The sequence below is a fragment of the Tachysurus vachellii genome, chromosome 14 (genome assembly GCF_030014155.1).
Source record: "Tachysurus vachellii isolate PV-2020 chromosome 14, HZAU_Pvac_v1, whole genome shotgun sequence".
NCBI lineage: Eukaryota > Metazoa > Chordata > Actinopteri > Siluriformes > Bagridae > Tachysurus > Tachysurus vachellii.
In genome coordinates this window covers 19714737-19731317 of record NC_083473.1, presented here as the reverse complement: position 1 = coordinate 19731317, position 16581 = coordinate 19714737, and the positions used below count along the sequence as shown (strand labels likewise).

Below are 16581 nucleotides of genomic sequence, written 5' to 3'. Positions count from 1 at the left end.
AATATTAATATTCATTTATATAATATGTATATAATATATAATATATAAAATATATATATAATATATAAAATTTATGTAATATGTATATAATAGTTTGCCTGCGTGTAATATAATAGTTTTGAATATTAATACAACCAAACAAGAGAAAACTCCATCTTTTGGCCATCTATCTATCTATCTATCTATCTATCTATCTATCTATCTATCTATCTATCTATCTATCTATCTATCTATCTGATAATCAAACATCTAGTAATTATCCTCCTGTAAATATAATAGTTTGCCTGCGTGTGTAATATACTGTTAAAATATGTTTATGTGTAAATAAAAGAACCTTCATTTTTAAAATTGAAGATATTTAGTGAAACGGTTTTGGGCACCAGAATGAGGGAGCGCAGTGTGGTGGCTGTACACTTCTTATCTCGCTCAGTTAGCAGGAGGATGTGGTCAAGGGACTACATAATGCATACAAAGTCTGGGTGGTGTGTGAGACGGAGATCAGCGGCTTCCACTGTTCTGGTGGTTGGGGAGCTGTTCATGCTTGTCCAAGGTGTTGTAAAGGTTTGGGGTCTCTGAGAGACCACCTTTGTCATGTAGGTTGTAGATCATGACCGGGAAACAGTCCACTCCCCTGCATGGAGCGTATTAAGAGGAGGCCATAGACTCAGCTTGGATCAGTAACACAATAACAGCTGCATTCCATCCAGCTCATGATAATTAGCCTGTGTGTGTTACGTTATGTAGGATGTTTTTAACTGTTATTGATTTAAATGAATAGAGATTAGCTATTTAAAAAAAGGTGTAACTACACAATCGATAGTGAAGTGACAAGACCTGGCAGAACAACATGGTAAATGACTGTTTATGTTAAGAATAATAATGTGAGAATTTCTTTCTATTTTTTTGTCTGAAAGATACAAAGATGTGTGTATCCTTGAACAGAATATGTCACAGACCTATCAGACAGATCTGGAGGTCATACTGGAGTTCCTTGAGGAACACTGCAGGCAAGAGATGAGGGGCCAGTGGGAAAATGGTGAGTAATATAATTAAAAATAATATAAGATGTGATTTGCATGTAAATGTAGCTTAAAGGTAAAGAGCTCATTATCGCTGTATTACACCGACAGCCAATTTCCACGTGAACCAACAAATTCTTGGAGATGACTACGGCGTTCTGTCCCACCACGTGGATTCTTTACAAGTGCTTTCCTCAACAAAGGCTCAGCAAGTAAGAAATCTCCAACGGAATTGAAATAAGAACACGTTTCAATCATTTATCATTTCAATTGCGTTTCTTTGAAGGCAACTGGACCGCAAGTGAAGGAATCGGGATTTGATTCAGCTGAACTAAGGGAATCAGTCATGTCCATAGAGGAAGCTTTAAACACTCCTGCTGATGAAGAAAGTCCTTTTGGTCAACATGTAAGCCCCGAGGAAAGTGCTCAATCATCACCCAGCTCTACACCTGCAGGCAGAGGTGAGTTCTGCTTTTTTGCGGTTTGACAGATCAGAGCAGCTATAAACATTGCCTCAGGGAACAATAGCTTAGGAAAGGCCAGTCCGCTGTCCTGCCCATAACTGCCACACACAAGCTCTATTCTCACTTATCTCTCATCAGTGTCATGAAAGACTATAATGTGGCATGCGAGAGATCTTTATCTTAATAAGTTCTCCACAAAGACTCTATTCATTGTGCCTTTTAGGAGAAATGGTTTGCCTACACTATTGAACTCTTAACACTCTTATCCCTTAAACCCTATGCAGATGCATCCAAATCAGTTTGTATGGTTTCAGGGAAAAAGCTGCGTCTCTTCCACTTTTTGTTCGAGATGCTGGAAGACCCTGGAATGGCACACTGCTTGTCCTGGGTTCCTGCGTCGGTGGGGGTTTTCCGTTTCTCCTCCACTTATAAAGAACATGTGGCTGCACTTTGGGGCCAGCGCAAGGGCAACCGAAGGCCCATGACCTACCAGAAGATGTCCCGTGCCCTGAGAAACTACACCCGCTCAGGTGAAATCATTAAAGTGAGAAAAAAACTGACCTACCAGTTTAGCGGAACAACTCTGTCTACATTACGGAGTCAGCAGAGAATGAAGAACACCAACGCTAACAGGGTGATTTTGTAAACTCTTTTTTTTTAGTCTTTCTCCATCTCTGGTTCGTCATAATAAGCATGAGAGGCTTTAAAACAGCTATTCTGTCCAGTGTGACCTGTACCAGCTAGAGGTGTTTCATGACACTAAATATACACAAAAATGTAAAAAAAAAAAAAGAAATTATACCATGCTGAAGAAAACTAAAATAAACGTTAAAGTTTTGGACTCAATGCCTTGACATTGAGCACAACATGTTGTTTGTTCTGCAGCAGTTCGTCACAGTGTTACTTCCTGTCTTTGTGTTACTCTTACAATGGTTTTATTTTTGCATGAAATAAAGTCATCTTTACTTTTAATGTCAGATTCAATTTATTTAAATGATTCAGTGACTTTATTATTACAGACTACAGTTTTAGGAAGGTTTACTGATCCCTAAAGAGTTACATGTGAATTGTACATTAATCAATAGCATGACAGACACGTGCATATAACTGTTATGATATAACCAATAAATCCCCTGATATGTAACATTTAAAATCAAGCCATGCTAATAGAATTAATAAGCACTAAATAACTAAATAAATAAATAAATAAATAAATACGTAAATAAAAAATTAATAATAATTATTGTTATTATTATTATCACTGCTATTATTGTATCTGTTATACGATTCAATTAAACCAAATATCTGATTATTAGATCCATTTCTAGACTTTTTATAGTAGAATGAGAAACATATTTATGAAATATATAAAAATATTATAAATATACAAATGGAATGTCAATTTTATTTTTTTCGTAAATAATAATAATAATAATAATTATTATTATTATTATTTTATTTGTATCATTATTATTATTATTATTTTACTCATTTTATTAAAAAATTATAAAGTAATTTCTACAGAAATCTTAAATCTTATAATGGATTTCATAAAAATAAATAAATAAATAAAATACAATAATAATAATAATAATAATAAGAAGAAGAAGAAGAAGAAGAAGAAGAAGAAGAAGAAGAAGAAGAAGAGGAAGAAGAAGAAGAAGCAGAATATATCTTATGCCAATAGTATGCCTTCTCTATATGAAGCTTGATTAGTAAAAAAAAGTCTAGAAATTGACATTTTTAATCTTATAATAGGAAATACTAAATATATCAGATTTTTTTTGTGCAGTTTTGTACAGCTTTACATTAAACATGAATTTAATATTATCACCCGTGTGTCAGAATAAAATCAGTATTTATCTTGGTAGAGTGTTCGGCTTACTATTTTAATTTAGATTTGATGCTCTTACGAGACATGATCACACAAAACTCTAATATTAACAGAGATTAACCTCATTCTAGTATGCTAATGTATAAAAATGTGTGTGTGTATACAATTATATAATAAATAACATAAATATATAATTAGAAATAAATAACAACTTAAGATGAATTAAGTTAGAAAGATATACAGTAGAACTGGTTTCTGTCAAACTTTATGATGGTTGTGTTCAGATCCACACAGCCAATATAGTATCATGAGAATGAGTACAGTAATGAGATCCTCTTAATCCATCTTAATTTACTACCTAACAAAATGTCATGATATATTTAGCCTTACATAGAGATCTGTACAAAACTAAAGCAAGCCTGAGGTACAAACAATAAATACAAATAGAAGGGAAATGAAGTGTATATTTACAGAAGCGAAGACTCCCTTCAGCACTTATAATAATAATGCATATGTACATATAATAATGGATGTTTGTCTTTGGTTAGATCTAACAGATGAGTAGATATATACAGAAAGAGAGTTTCAGCTTCTTCCTGGAGAAGAAAGTGCAATGAAACTGGGCTTTGTTCACAGCAGGTGGCAATATTGTGAAAGAGTTTGTTTCTGTTGAAGCATAAGTCACACAGGTGAATTTCTGGCCATGTGTTAAAGCCTGGCAGTTGTAATTGTGATCTTTTGTGTGTGATTCAGCGCATTTTAATATGCATTAAGTGTCTTAGATGTATAATGCGTACACTTTAATGCTAATTATACTTGATGTAGGATTTAGTGTATGCATTATGCACAGTGTATAGTATAGTATATCAAGCATAGATTTGAAAATATCTCTATTTTAAAAGAAATATTGAAGCTAGGCTCAAAGCCTGCAATAACAATAAAGTGGTTTTCCTGTGCAAGCAGCAGGTTAAGGATTTTAAGATTAAAGATCTTAAGGTTCAGGATCTTAAGGATTTGTGCTGGTCTTTTCATTCGAGTCACACAAGTAACCTCTGCACTGTATAATTTAAGAAACATATCCAAATTAAGCATACGTAATGCTGAGATACATTCATTCCTGACATGTCACTAAGACTTCTGTCCTTTCTTTGCCCTCTTCAGCTTGTCCAGAATGCATAGTGTTCCTTAACCAGAAAATAAAGTCAGCATATCACTCCAGGTCTGTTTACTTTCACACTGACTATAAACTTTTGCTTTGGATATTTGAAGCCCTTAATGGCCAGCTCTGACTTATTTTGAAGCTACACTAACCCATCCTGATCACTACCCTCAGCTCATATAGGCTTACACTTAATCCATGGGATCATTTGTAACTCAGATCTTTTTCTTATATAGCTTCTAAACTCTGGATCAGCGTTTCAGAGAACATTAGGAATGCGTGATCGTGGTATATTTAGATTCAGATTAAATTGACTGTAGGCTGCACTTTATATTGTCGACTGGCCGTTTCTTCTTCTTCTTCTTCTTCTTCTTCTTCTTCTTCCTCCTCCTCCTCCTCCTCCTCCAGAGTCCCTGGTTTAATCCTGAGCTTAGACTGCTGTCTGTGTGAACGTTCAGAAATAAAGGTTCTGCCAGTGTTGGTTTCTTCAGTTTCTCCAGTGTTATCCATGGTGGATAGAGAGATATCCATGGTGAATTCTCCCATCTTGTAGCCAGCATTAACAGGGTAAGATGCGGCTCTGGTGTAAAGCTGTAAGATATTATAGTCTAAATCTCATACTTTTGCACTGCCTGTATTGTATTTTTGGAATCATATTGTCAGGATTTGAGCATGAAAATGGCAGTAATTTGCAATTCTCATCTCCACACCTCACCTTTACATGTGAAGAGAGTGAGCATGAATATTTCTCAGCCATTGTCTTCTTCAGCAACATAAGTCCTAAAAATATTTCTTTTTTTATGTGTGGGTGTTTGTGTGTGTGTGTGTGTGTGTGTGTGTGTGTGTGTGTGTGTGTGTGTGAGAGAGAGAGAAAGAGAGAGTGTGTATGTGTCTATTTGTGGACACGTGTACTTTGACATGCTCATGTGTCCAAACATGTAGCTCTATGACAGCTTGTTCCATTATTCTGAGCTCAAGCCTGGTGACCTCATAGCAAAACCCTCTAGTGTGATATGAACCCGTGTACAGCTCAGGCACTCCCAAATGGTTTTATTTGTTCTTTGTAGCAGGCCCACATGATACTGCACCTAAGCCCAGCATTTACAACTGGAGCCCGCACAGCGTTATAAATGGGCCAGTCACCAATAAAGGCCACATACTTTCAGCTTGAGCAGTCGGACAGCACTGCAGCAATAGAGAACCAATAGCTGGCCTGTCAGTAATTTATGTGTCAGTGAGGCCATATCTGCTGCACTTAAGATAATTGTGGTATCATTTGGTGGAATTATTTCAAAATATCAGGGTCAAACTTGTGTTGTGGAAAGTCACGTTCCAACAAAGAACAAAGAATGATTTTCCTCCTCTTCCTAAACATCTACATGTGCACCTTAGTGATTAACTAATTCAATTCAAGTCAATTCAATTTGTTTGTTTAGTGATTTTAACAATTGACATTGTCTCAAAGCAGCTTTTCACAAGCACAGAAACAGAATATAATTATAGTATATATTATTATAAAGTTTAAATTTAAGTCAATATTTTATCTCTACCATCTATCCCTAATGTTCAAGCCTGAGTTGACGGTGTTGAGGAAAAGCTCCCTGAGATGATATGAGGAAGAAACCTTAATAGGAACCAGACTCTGAAGGGAACCTCATCCTCATTTGGGTGACACTGGACAGTAAATAATGTAAATAAATAATGTCATTTCTATAACAGTTTATAGTCGAGTGGAATTGTGTAAACAAGAGCTCCTGAGGATCTAATAGGTCAGCGTCATTGGTCAGAGGTCATTGCAGTCTTAACATTATTGATACTTAACTAATGAGATGAACAGCAGTCCAGCTGGAGTCAGCAGCCCAATCAAACCACAATCAAACCACAATATAACTACAATCAAGCCACAGTGAAGCCCAGAAAAGAATGTGGAAGCATCCTCTGTTCATGCTCTTAACTTTTCATTACTAAATAAATGAGTCTCCAAATATGAGCAAATTGTATTTGTTACAGTAAAACAAATAAAATTAAAAAGATATGAGGAATTTAAGCCCTTTTTTTTTTTTTAAAATGTATTCCAATTATTATCTTATGCAAGACCATATGATGTATTCATATCCATGTCACCAGTCATTGTTTTGGATTCACATGCTGTATTATTGTAATATTCTCTCTTTTTATTTTTCTTTGGTTCTGTCCAGATAATTCCATTATATTTTATATGATTTTATATGATTATTTATATTTTTAGCTCTATTTTTATAAAACAAACGGTCATAAAAAGCATTTCACTGCATGTGGTACTTTGTGGTACTTGCATGTGATTGTAAATGTGACTAATAAAATTTAAATTTTACTTAAAATTGTCTTTGTTGATATAAAATTGTGCTTATTGGACTTGCTGGCCTGAACCATAGAGTTGTTAGAACTCCGTCTAGGTCCCTTGATACAGCTCCATGCAGTTGTATGGCTAGATTTCTTTTCCTCTGATGTCTTTAGGTCATGCTGAGTATCAGAAAAATAAGCCAATAATTGTGGAAGCAGAGTTTAACCAGATTTGACCAAAAACAGTCAAGGTTTTATGGGTGGCAAGCTCAAGCACCTTAACTTTCAAGAAAAAAGTCTCGAAGCCCTCATCACTCCTCGCACTGCACCCCGCACCCTCCGATCTACCAGCACTGCTCGACTGGTTCCACCATCTCTCAGGGTAAGAGGCAAGTATACTACAAGACTCTTCTCTGTACTGGCACCAAGGTGGTGGAATGAACTTCCCCTAGAGGTCCAGACAGCTGAGTCACTGGATATTTTCAAGCGGCGGTTGAAGACCTACTTATTCAGGAAACACTTCAACTAGCACTTCTTTCCTTATCTTTCGCATTTAAAAAAAAAAAAAAACAAACAAAAAAAAACCCTTTGACACTTTTTCATTGTAACTTTGAACAAATGTTTTAAACTCATGGTATCTTAAGTATGTAACTTAGTGAGCCAGCATTAATGTATTCAATGTTAGAGATTTAAGCACTTATGTACGTCGCTCTGGATAAGGGCGTCTGCCAAATGCTGTAAATGTAAATGTAAATGTAAATGTAAGAAAATGTACCGCTGAGCTTGCTAGCAGCACTTCTACAGTCGGATGAATCAGAAAAAAAAGTTTAACGAAGAAATACTTCTTCACTCGCATACGTGTAGAAATCTTTAGTGAAATTTTGGAGAACTGCTTACTGAATAATAGTCACAGCATCGTCTCTTGTCTCTTGCTATATTGGTCACTCTTAATATAAATTCTTAAGGATGCATGTCCTGCTATGATTATTAGATGTTTTCCAGCCATAATAATGACGGACATTAGAGATATTTCATTTAAAAAAAACAGTGAAAACTCATTCATCATTATTTCCACAGAATCTCAATTCTGGACACTTAAGTTTAAGACCAAACCTCAGCTCTGTCATGCTCCTTTCATTCCTCAACAGGGTCATGAAGGGGATGGAAGTCAAAGCCATCCTTAATCCCCTAAACTGTTGAAAGGGGGGTGAGAGGGGACTCAGATACTTTTGGGCATCATGATTAAACAGATAGAGGAGTGGCCCAGGCCAGTGCTACTGTATATAAACCCACTTAGTCTGTCTTCCTCAGTTCTGCTACTTCCTCCGTCACCAAGGGACTGCGATCTACTGCTCTTCAGCTCAGCTCTTTCCCAGGTGTTCTTTATTTTTCCGTCCTCCTTACAGTCTGCAGGTGAAGACCTGGGTGCCGTCTCCGATCCCCGACATTAACTCAGGGCAGAAGGCTCTCATCTGGTGACACATCCGGTGGAACACAGCTCAAGATGCCTGAGCCCACAAAGAAAGGTACGAGTGATGCAGCGTAGGCGAAACATCTCAACACACACATTTATCAGGAAATAAAGAACCATACTGAAGTATTGAGAAAACCATCACTATGTCTCTGAACAGTTGTTTTCTGGTTTAGATGCAACATAGCCATTAAATAATGCAACACATAACAGAGCATAATGATTTCATCATGTACTTTTCTTTTTTTCTTTTTTTTTTAACCTCTGCATCTGTGTGTAAATGATACGGTCAAAGTGATCCTAGCAATATCCAAGGCTTTGAGATCAACTCTCTGGAATTCAGAAAGTGACATTGGCATTGTTATTGTATTACCTCAAGCTCTGCCAGCAAAGAAACGACAAGAGAGAGGAGGAGACAGAGAGTGCTTTACAAAAAGCTGTTATTGTTGTGAGTGTGTGATGATGGATAGGCTGCAGTCAAGGTTAGAAGGAGGGCAGAGGCAGTCCTGGAATGGTGGTGAGTCCCAAGCCTGTGAAAGGAGGCAGGGTGTCCAGTATTTTCATCCTTGATGGATGATGCCATGCTGGCAGCCTGGCAGGTTACAAGAGGGCCAAGCATGTTTTCGGTAAGGGGATGGATATGTCAGGGGTGATTATGTGGACAGTGTTGGGGAGAAGTAACAAGGCACAACATCATGGAAATACTGTAAATAGAGAATTGAGATAGGGAGCCACTTTTCTTACTTTACTTTTTCTAAATATTGTTTTGTGCAATATTACCACAGGGCCTTATAAAACTTTACATTTCCATTTGATCCCTGTGTATGTAATCTTTCACAAATTTGTCAGCAGCAGTAATAAACAACCAGTGTTAAAAAAAGGATTTCCTTTCCTGTCACGTTGTGGTGCTCGCAATACTTTCCAATAGAAGTAACACGGGATAATGAGGATTACATGATGGAAAGAGGGGAATTGCAAGGCCGGTATGACAGTTATTTTGATGCCGCTCAGAAATCACCACGGTGCCAAAATCGCAAACAGCATGTCTGTAACTGTGTGAGTTTGTACAAAGAGCTGGCGATTGACAGAACAGCTGTCAGACACATTAAACTATTATAACAATCATGTCAGACGATCTTGTTGTTGATTGTCAGACTAAAATTCCTTCAGCACATCATCGTGGTATCGAGACTGAAAGACAGAATGCAGCTGAATGGAGATAGCTGTGATATCACTTCAGCTGGAGAGGTTCAGAAGTTTCCATCTTACATGCTCAACTTGCTTAGCAACAGAGCTTGGCTCTTGGCATCCTCCTTAAATATCTTCCACGAACACTGTGTGAGTGAGTTAATGACCAGGGTTAGTTATACAAATGGTTTGTTCTAATAAATTTAGGGCTGAAGGAGAGAAGGTCGATCCAAATTGCAGGAGCTCTAAAAGGCAGGATGAGGGTTGAGTTAGGTACAGGACCCTCGGGAACTGGATTCCTCGACCCGGGAATAGTTCAGAATGAGCAGACTTTTAATCCCTGTTCCTCTCCATCTCTCTCTCTCTATCTCTCTCTCACACACACATATACAAACACACACACACACACACACACATAATCTGTCTCTCATCTCTCTCTCTTTAGATCTTTTACTCTTCTTCAGTTACTCTATGCCTATACCACGCTAGGAATCTTAAGCTCTTGTTTATTTGAACTTTGAGTCTTGTGGTGTTTCCAGGATGGATGACAGGTTACGTGTTTGCATCATGTGCATTAGAGACTGAGAAAACATTATATGTCAAAAATAGTAAAAGATGAAGTCAGTGTTTAGTGAAAGTCATGTGTTTAGACGGCTCTCATTGTGTGCATTGTCGAACCTATGAGACCTCGCAGATCAGGGAAAGCCCTTGTCCACACCTCAGCTTATTTACAATCAGCCGTCACTCTCGCTGTTTCCCCACTGCCAAAGACTCCATCACCCGTCTCATGACGTACTTCATCAGGACATAAATTGTGTAAACACAGAAAGATCTTTCAGCACTTCTGGCTAAGAGGAGTTCCCAGTTTAGCTCGCTATACTCTGTGTTGTCTTATTTATTCTCTTGAAATAATTCGTTTAAGTGAACCATTTACTTTAAACAGATTGTCACGGATATGTCAATTAATGAAAACAGCATGGAGATGAATATTTTGTAAGCAGAATTCATGTTCAGTGGTTTATATAAAAGAGGTGAGACAGGGCCAGCAGTCAGTATGAGCCGGTCTGTCCACACAACAGCTGAGCATACCTGCCCCATCACTTACATTCTTGGTCAGAAGAGAAAAGAGCGAGTCTGGGCAGCAAGCCATATCACAACCAAAGCTGAAGTGTGGCTCCTAAAAGAGATGTGTGACATAGTAGTGGCAGAAGCCTGAAGCCTGTAGAATCTTTAAATGCATTGGAATATTCTGTCTTGATATCTCATCTCATCTCCATAACTACAAAGATCTCCATTTCATCAAAAAAAAAAAAAAGCTGATCAGAAGGGGAATGCTGAAGTGTCCCAACTCTTAGAGACAAATAAGGCAACAATCTGGACACAAAAAGTAGAAAAATATCCACTGGCTAAAAAAAGGAACGCAGCACAGGTGTCTCTTCTGGCTCTTTCTCAGCAGCAGTTTTCACATGGCCTTTGAGTCAACAAGGGGACAGAAATGGAACAGCTGGTCTCTGTGATTCACTGCATTCACCTGGCGTCCTCCCAGTATTCATCGGAGACTGGGCGAGTAACAGGGGTAAAGGGAAGTAAGAACCATAACGGTGGCTCAGAAGTCAATATTGACATCATGCAATATATGTTTCATCTGTACCATGTGCACCGGTCTATAAATAGACACCTGGAGATCCCAAGAGACATGACCAGAGCTTAGCAGGAACACCAGCTATAAAATACATTGAAAAATTATATTATGAACCTTAAATAATCACCCTAATGTTGTTAAGGCAAGTATACTGTCAGAATAAGTTCACACCACAGTTCTGCTCTTCTGCAACGAAATGTGAAGTGAAATCTTCTTTATTAAAAAAAGAGCATTACATTGTCTGAAAGTTATGTCTGAAAGTTTCCTGTATCTGTTTAATCATATGCAAGATATCATTAACAGGAATGAGTCATTCTTGAGGAGTACTTTACTTTACTTTAACTAAGAACTTTAAGTATTTTGGCACATTCATGCTCAAGTAGTGTTAAGATTGAAGATTTTTACTTAAAAAAAAACAAAAAACTGAATACTCATTACAAATAAGAAATGTCCCCTCATTTGGCTAATCACTGTACATCACTACAGTTTAGCATCCAATCAAGTTCATCAATGTAATTAAAAAAATGTTTTAAGGACGTCAAATGACTCGTCTATACTGTTATGCCTACTTTAGCTCTCTAGGAGGCATGAAGCTTGTTGTTCGTTAGTTTGTTTGTTAGCCTGATTTCTTTGCTAATTCCAGGTTTGACTAGCATCGATTCCAGGAGCTAGCATCTTTCTAGCTAATGTTAATTATTTTATCCTGCTGTTGCTACCAAACAAAATAATCTTTTAAAGGTTTTTTAAGGGGAAAAATTCTTTAAAGTACTTTTTTACTTTGATAGAATTTTCACTTGAATCATTTTAGTATATTTTGTCCACCACTGATCATAAGTTACCTCAGGAAATATTATATAACAATATGGCAGTGTTGAAATTGGGCATGTGATTGAAGATGGTGTGGATATTTAAACCACAGATGATCAGGGCTCTGTCACATGACCAGGTTTGGTACCATATAAATCAAATATAAACGATGATTTACTTCAAAGTTTACAAAGTTCTCTATACTGAAATACGTAGGGATTTTATCTGGGGCTTTGATAAATGCATCATGTCAGCTTTACTCATGTCAGCATTTGCAATGCTAACCAAATGTTTGATTTCTTGCACGTTTTCCAAGTTCCATCACAACTGGGTTAGAAAACTGGGGTTCAGTCTGATGCTCACTCAAACACTGAACACTGATCTTTGTGCCATGATGGTTTTGGGAATCTCTGCTGATATCATATCATATCATATCATATCATATCATATCATATCATATCATATCATATCATATCATATCAAGGAGCACCAATAACGTGATGTTTCACTCCTTCACTTTTTTGTTGTTGTTTACAGATGACGGTCAGCCTGAAGGTGAGTAACAAAATTTTGTTTTATAATATGATTTCACTAAACAGACAAAAATCTACGTTTAAGCTCCAAGATTGTCAGTCGTGTCATATCTGTATTCACTGAGACTTTTTCATACACTGTGTTACCTTTCTGCCTTTTTCATTTACAAATTAAGGGCAAAGCCTGAGAGAACTGTGTAATAAATGTAGGGTCACTCTATTCACAACACAATGTGCTGAGTCTGACCTGTAATGGCGTGCTGTTCTGAGATCAGTGATGTTGAGAACATCCGCTTCTTAACGTTCTTAGAGCTCGATTCCACCACAGTGCTGATATTTCATGTCCAATCCGTGACCGTACTGACGGCGCGCCAGTGAGAGCCGCTGCTAGTGTCGATGACTTCAAGGTCTTAATACACTTTGAGGGATTTTGTCCTTCAGCTCGAGGACAGAATACTGATCAGCTGATGTAATTTCAAATGCTGCCGTCAACAAGATATTTTGAATAATTTGGCAGGAGTGGATATAATGACAGAAATGTAGCTATCTTGCAAAAAAAAAATCTGTCCTTAGACATCAGTCACCTTTCTGCTTATTATTTCCTTGAATGTTTTTATGAGGTAATTGCAGAAGGAGATCTTTCTCTACTGCAACATGACCAGTGAAGAAAAAAATCTTCAGTTCCTTTTGCTGGCGTTTGACTGAATTATTTTACTGTAAAGATATTGTGTGTGTGTGTCTGTGTGTGTGTGTGTGTGAGTGTGTTGTACTGAAAGCTTTTGTGTCTTGCTTATATCCGTACATCTTGTGTATACACATATACGAGTCAGGATGTCTGTAGTACTGCATCTTGTGTCTGCGTGTCTGCGTTTCTGACCGAACGTGTGAGATGTTTATGACGCTTCTTGCTGTGAAAGTGGTGCTTGCATTGGCGCTGTGTTTGTCACACACTCAGAGAATTTTGCCGCAGGCACCGGGGAGGCCGTGCATCCAGCTGAGATTTCCCTTGAGGTGTCTCCACCAGGTAGGTCGTGTGCGACCCTTTTTTCCCTCCCTTCTTCCTATCTGTTCTTAATCTCCACCCAGAGCACCTCCACTCTTCACTTCCACGTGTGTAAGGACGTAGTTTGGTTTTCCACAAACTCTTAATCACTGAGAGCACAACTTGTCCCGATTGCAGAAATAGAGCAATGTGCACTTTCTTTTACAAAGTGCATGCACTGAGACACTACACACACACACACACACACACACACACAACACACACTATTCATTTATGCTCACATTGCTTCCTGGATCTGTCCTTACCTCTGCTTATGCTGCCTGTATTAGCATTGTGGTCATGGACATGCAGGACAATTTCTCTTGTAGCTACAGTATGAACCAGTAAGCACAATATTTCCAAAACACTCACATGAGATGGCATGGGTGCAAATTTATATTAAATAAATATTGGGCAATACACGGATAATCCCAAACTCAATACATTACCATGCTTTCTGTGTGTGTGCGTGTGTGTTATTTTGCTTATTGGGGCCATGTCATAGATGTACAGTGACAAGAATTGGAGTGAGTCATTGAGTAAAAACCAAATAAAGAGTTGGCACTAATCTGATACCAGGAAAAATTGGGTATCAGAAAATTAAGAAGATTTGAACGGTGTTTGGAATTTACTAGAAGTTATAGAAAGGAAATTTATAATAATTAATTAATTAATTAAGTAATATTTTTTATAACCACACTCTCTGGTGTCACCCACATGAGGATGAGTTCTCTTTTGAGTCCGGTTCCTCCCATCACTCATTAGTGAATTTATATATTTCTGTAAAGTCACTTTTTTGACAACGTCCATTATTAAAATACAAATACAGAAAAGAAAAGTGGTGTCATGCCATCTGTAAGTACATGTACATTCAACATCCCATTAAGAAAACAAAATGGGATTGGGATCTAACTTCCGATTCTGATCAGTTTGCATCTATGTGTAGCATGTAGGATACAGCTGTGTCGCTCGGCTGCAGATGTTTGCTTGCTGCTCCAGCTGGCTGTGTTTGCTATGCCTGTGCAGAGGCTGCAGCGGTGGTCACAGACCCAGCACTCGAACTGACTCTACCAGAGCAAGATCCAATAATGCCTGCAGCCATAGAACCGCAACCAATATTGACTGAGGTTGCTGAGCAACAGCCAATAGTGAAAGAGATCTTAGAGCCACAGCCAATAGTGACAGAGCCTGTAGTGCATGAACATGGAAAGCCAGAGTCCACACAACCTAAGATGGTGCTAATATGTGAGGTCGAGAAGAATCCTAATCAGCCTCCATCCCCTGGTGAGTATCGCCGTCTTTAGTCTATGATGAGCATGACACATAACAACAACAACAACAACAACAAAAAGCTTTTCTCTAAAAGCTTTTTACTTGACCCAGTTTCATCTTAATCGGCATGAAGATTAACAGACTTTTAGCACTCAAGACTTCAACATTCATTCTCCATGACACCATCGAAGTACATGTCACGGCCTAGGAAAACCCTTCACAAGGTCAGAATTTGACCCTCTGGGGATTGATCTCCACATCTGTGTGTGTGTGTGTGTGTGTGGGTGTGTGTGAAGTTTGCATGTTCTCCCAATGCTTCTGGGTGCCTGTGAGGTTCCTGATAGAATAAAATATGGAAAGAACAATGGAAGGATGTAATAATAATAATAATAATAATAATAATAATAATAATAATAATAATAATAATCATAATTTATTGTATCTCAAAATGGCAGACAAGTGTATAATAAACACTTTTTAACAGTATGTTACAACACAACATTTTCTCTAAAAATAATTCACATAGAATATTTTAAGTTTACACTCAAATCACTGATTCATTCAGGTTTTTTAGGTATAAAAAGTAATAAAAATGTACAGTGTGTGTAAGCGTTCTTCTATGTTTTGATGATGGGATGATGCTCAGGAGACTTAGAGACCAGTTAATATGTTCAATTATAAATCACGCCAATAATCTGATTTAAAACTAATACGTTTCTGGGAAAAAAATAACGTGAAAAAACTTGAAAATATATTATATTGCAGAGATTAAGACAAGAACAGGGGATTGATAATAGAGTGAAGTGATGATATCTGTATATCATGTACATAAAAGTGTTTCCTCAAAAAACTGCTAAGGAAAAGAAAAAACATGTCTCTTTTTGCCAGAGCCCATTTCTTTGGGATAGTTTCAGGTCTTTTGTAAGATCTAGATGAGCTAGAAATTTTAGATTTGTAGTAAACATTGATGTTCCAGTCCAACAGCAGAATGGAAATCGACTTATGGGACATTTTCAATAGGTATAAAGGATTGAATGATTTTCTGGCTGTGAGTCTGATCCAAAATGAGTCAGCTTTCAGTGTGAGACGTGTTTTTCTCTTTGTCGATAACCTTACACAGAATTTTAGTGGTTTATGGTAACATCTTCAAATTATGAAGAAGCACTTTGGGGCGTCTCTGAGAACAGAAATGGGTTTGATTTATGTCGGGGGAAAAAACGCTAGTGAAAAACAGACCTATTTATGAAAAGCTGAGAAATTCTTAAAACCCTGAGTGTCTGCTTTCATATGAGCTTCATTTTAACCACCACTCTGGAGAAGGACATGATAAAAAACATTCAAACAGGTTTCTTTTGTTCAGAATTCAGCCATGTGACAGGTTTTCTTAGAGGCCACTCATGATATACTCATGGATTTAATCATTAAAAGGGTTGATGAACACATAATTAACCTTGTTTAGTCACTAAACCATTACAGAATCCCATCTCACATTAAAACAAAGTCATGAATAATCATATCAGATTTTTTTGGTTGTTGTTTTCTGAAACCTCAGTCCAAACTTCCATGTTTCTAAAACCCACTTCAGCCAGAGAGAGATGTCTAGGCTTTATGATTGTCAGCGATGTCACTATATGCTTCGATTTTATGATGTAACTTTGCACTCACTAGTGGAGATCTGCTTTGGTTTACATGTCTTGAAGTTGGTGTCAGAATGAGTGGAAACACGAATTATGTCTGTATTATACATATAGATAATATATATAGATATAGATAGATAATAATAATTATATAAATAATTATCCTAATAACATGTCCCAATGTGTTTTAT

General features: G+C 37.3%; 2 protein-coding genes across 2 annotated transcripts in view; both read left to right on the top strand.

Moving 5' to 3' along the window:
* Positions 1 to 619: 619 nt before the first annotated feature.
* Positions 620 to 2316, top strand: spi2 (Spi-2 proto-oncogene). The gene is made up of 5 exons (XM_060887335.1): positions 620 to 850; positions 943 to 1036; positions 1131 to 1231; positions 1306 to 1480; positions 1798 to 2316. The coding sequence occupies exons 1-5, from the start codon at positions 848 to 850 to the stop codon at positions 2127 to 2129; spliced, it is 705 nt and encodes a 234-aa protein (XP_060743318.1). The 5' UTR covers positions 620 to 847; the 3' UTR covers positions 2130 to 2316.
* A 5806-nt stretch (positions 2317 to 8122) lies between these two features.
* mybpc1 (myosin binding protein C1) overlaps positions 8123 to 16581 on the top strand; it is a 33721-nt gene continuing 25262 nt past the window's right edge. Inside the window, exons 1-4 of the mRNA XM_060886562.1 lie at positions 8123 to 8324; positions 12444 to 12461; positions 13395 to 13463; positions 14508 to 14765. Of these exons, the coding sequence (XP_060742545.1) occupies positions 8303 to 8324; positions 12444 to 12461; positions 13395 to 13463; positions 14508 to 14765 (367 nt within the window). The 5' untranslated portion in view covers positions 8123 to 8302. The remainder of the gene's footprint in view (positions 8325 to 12443; positions 12462 to 13394; positions 13464 to 14507; positions 14766 to 16581) is intronic.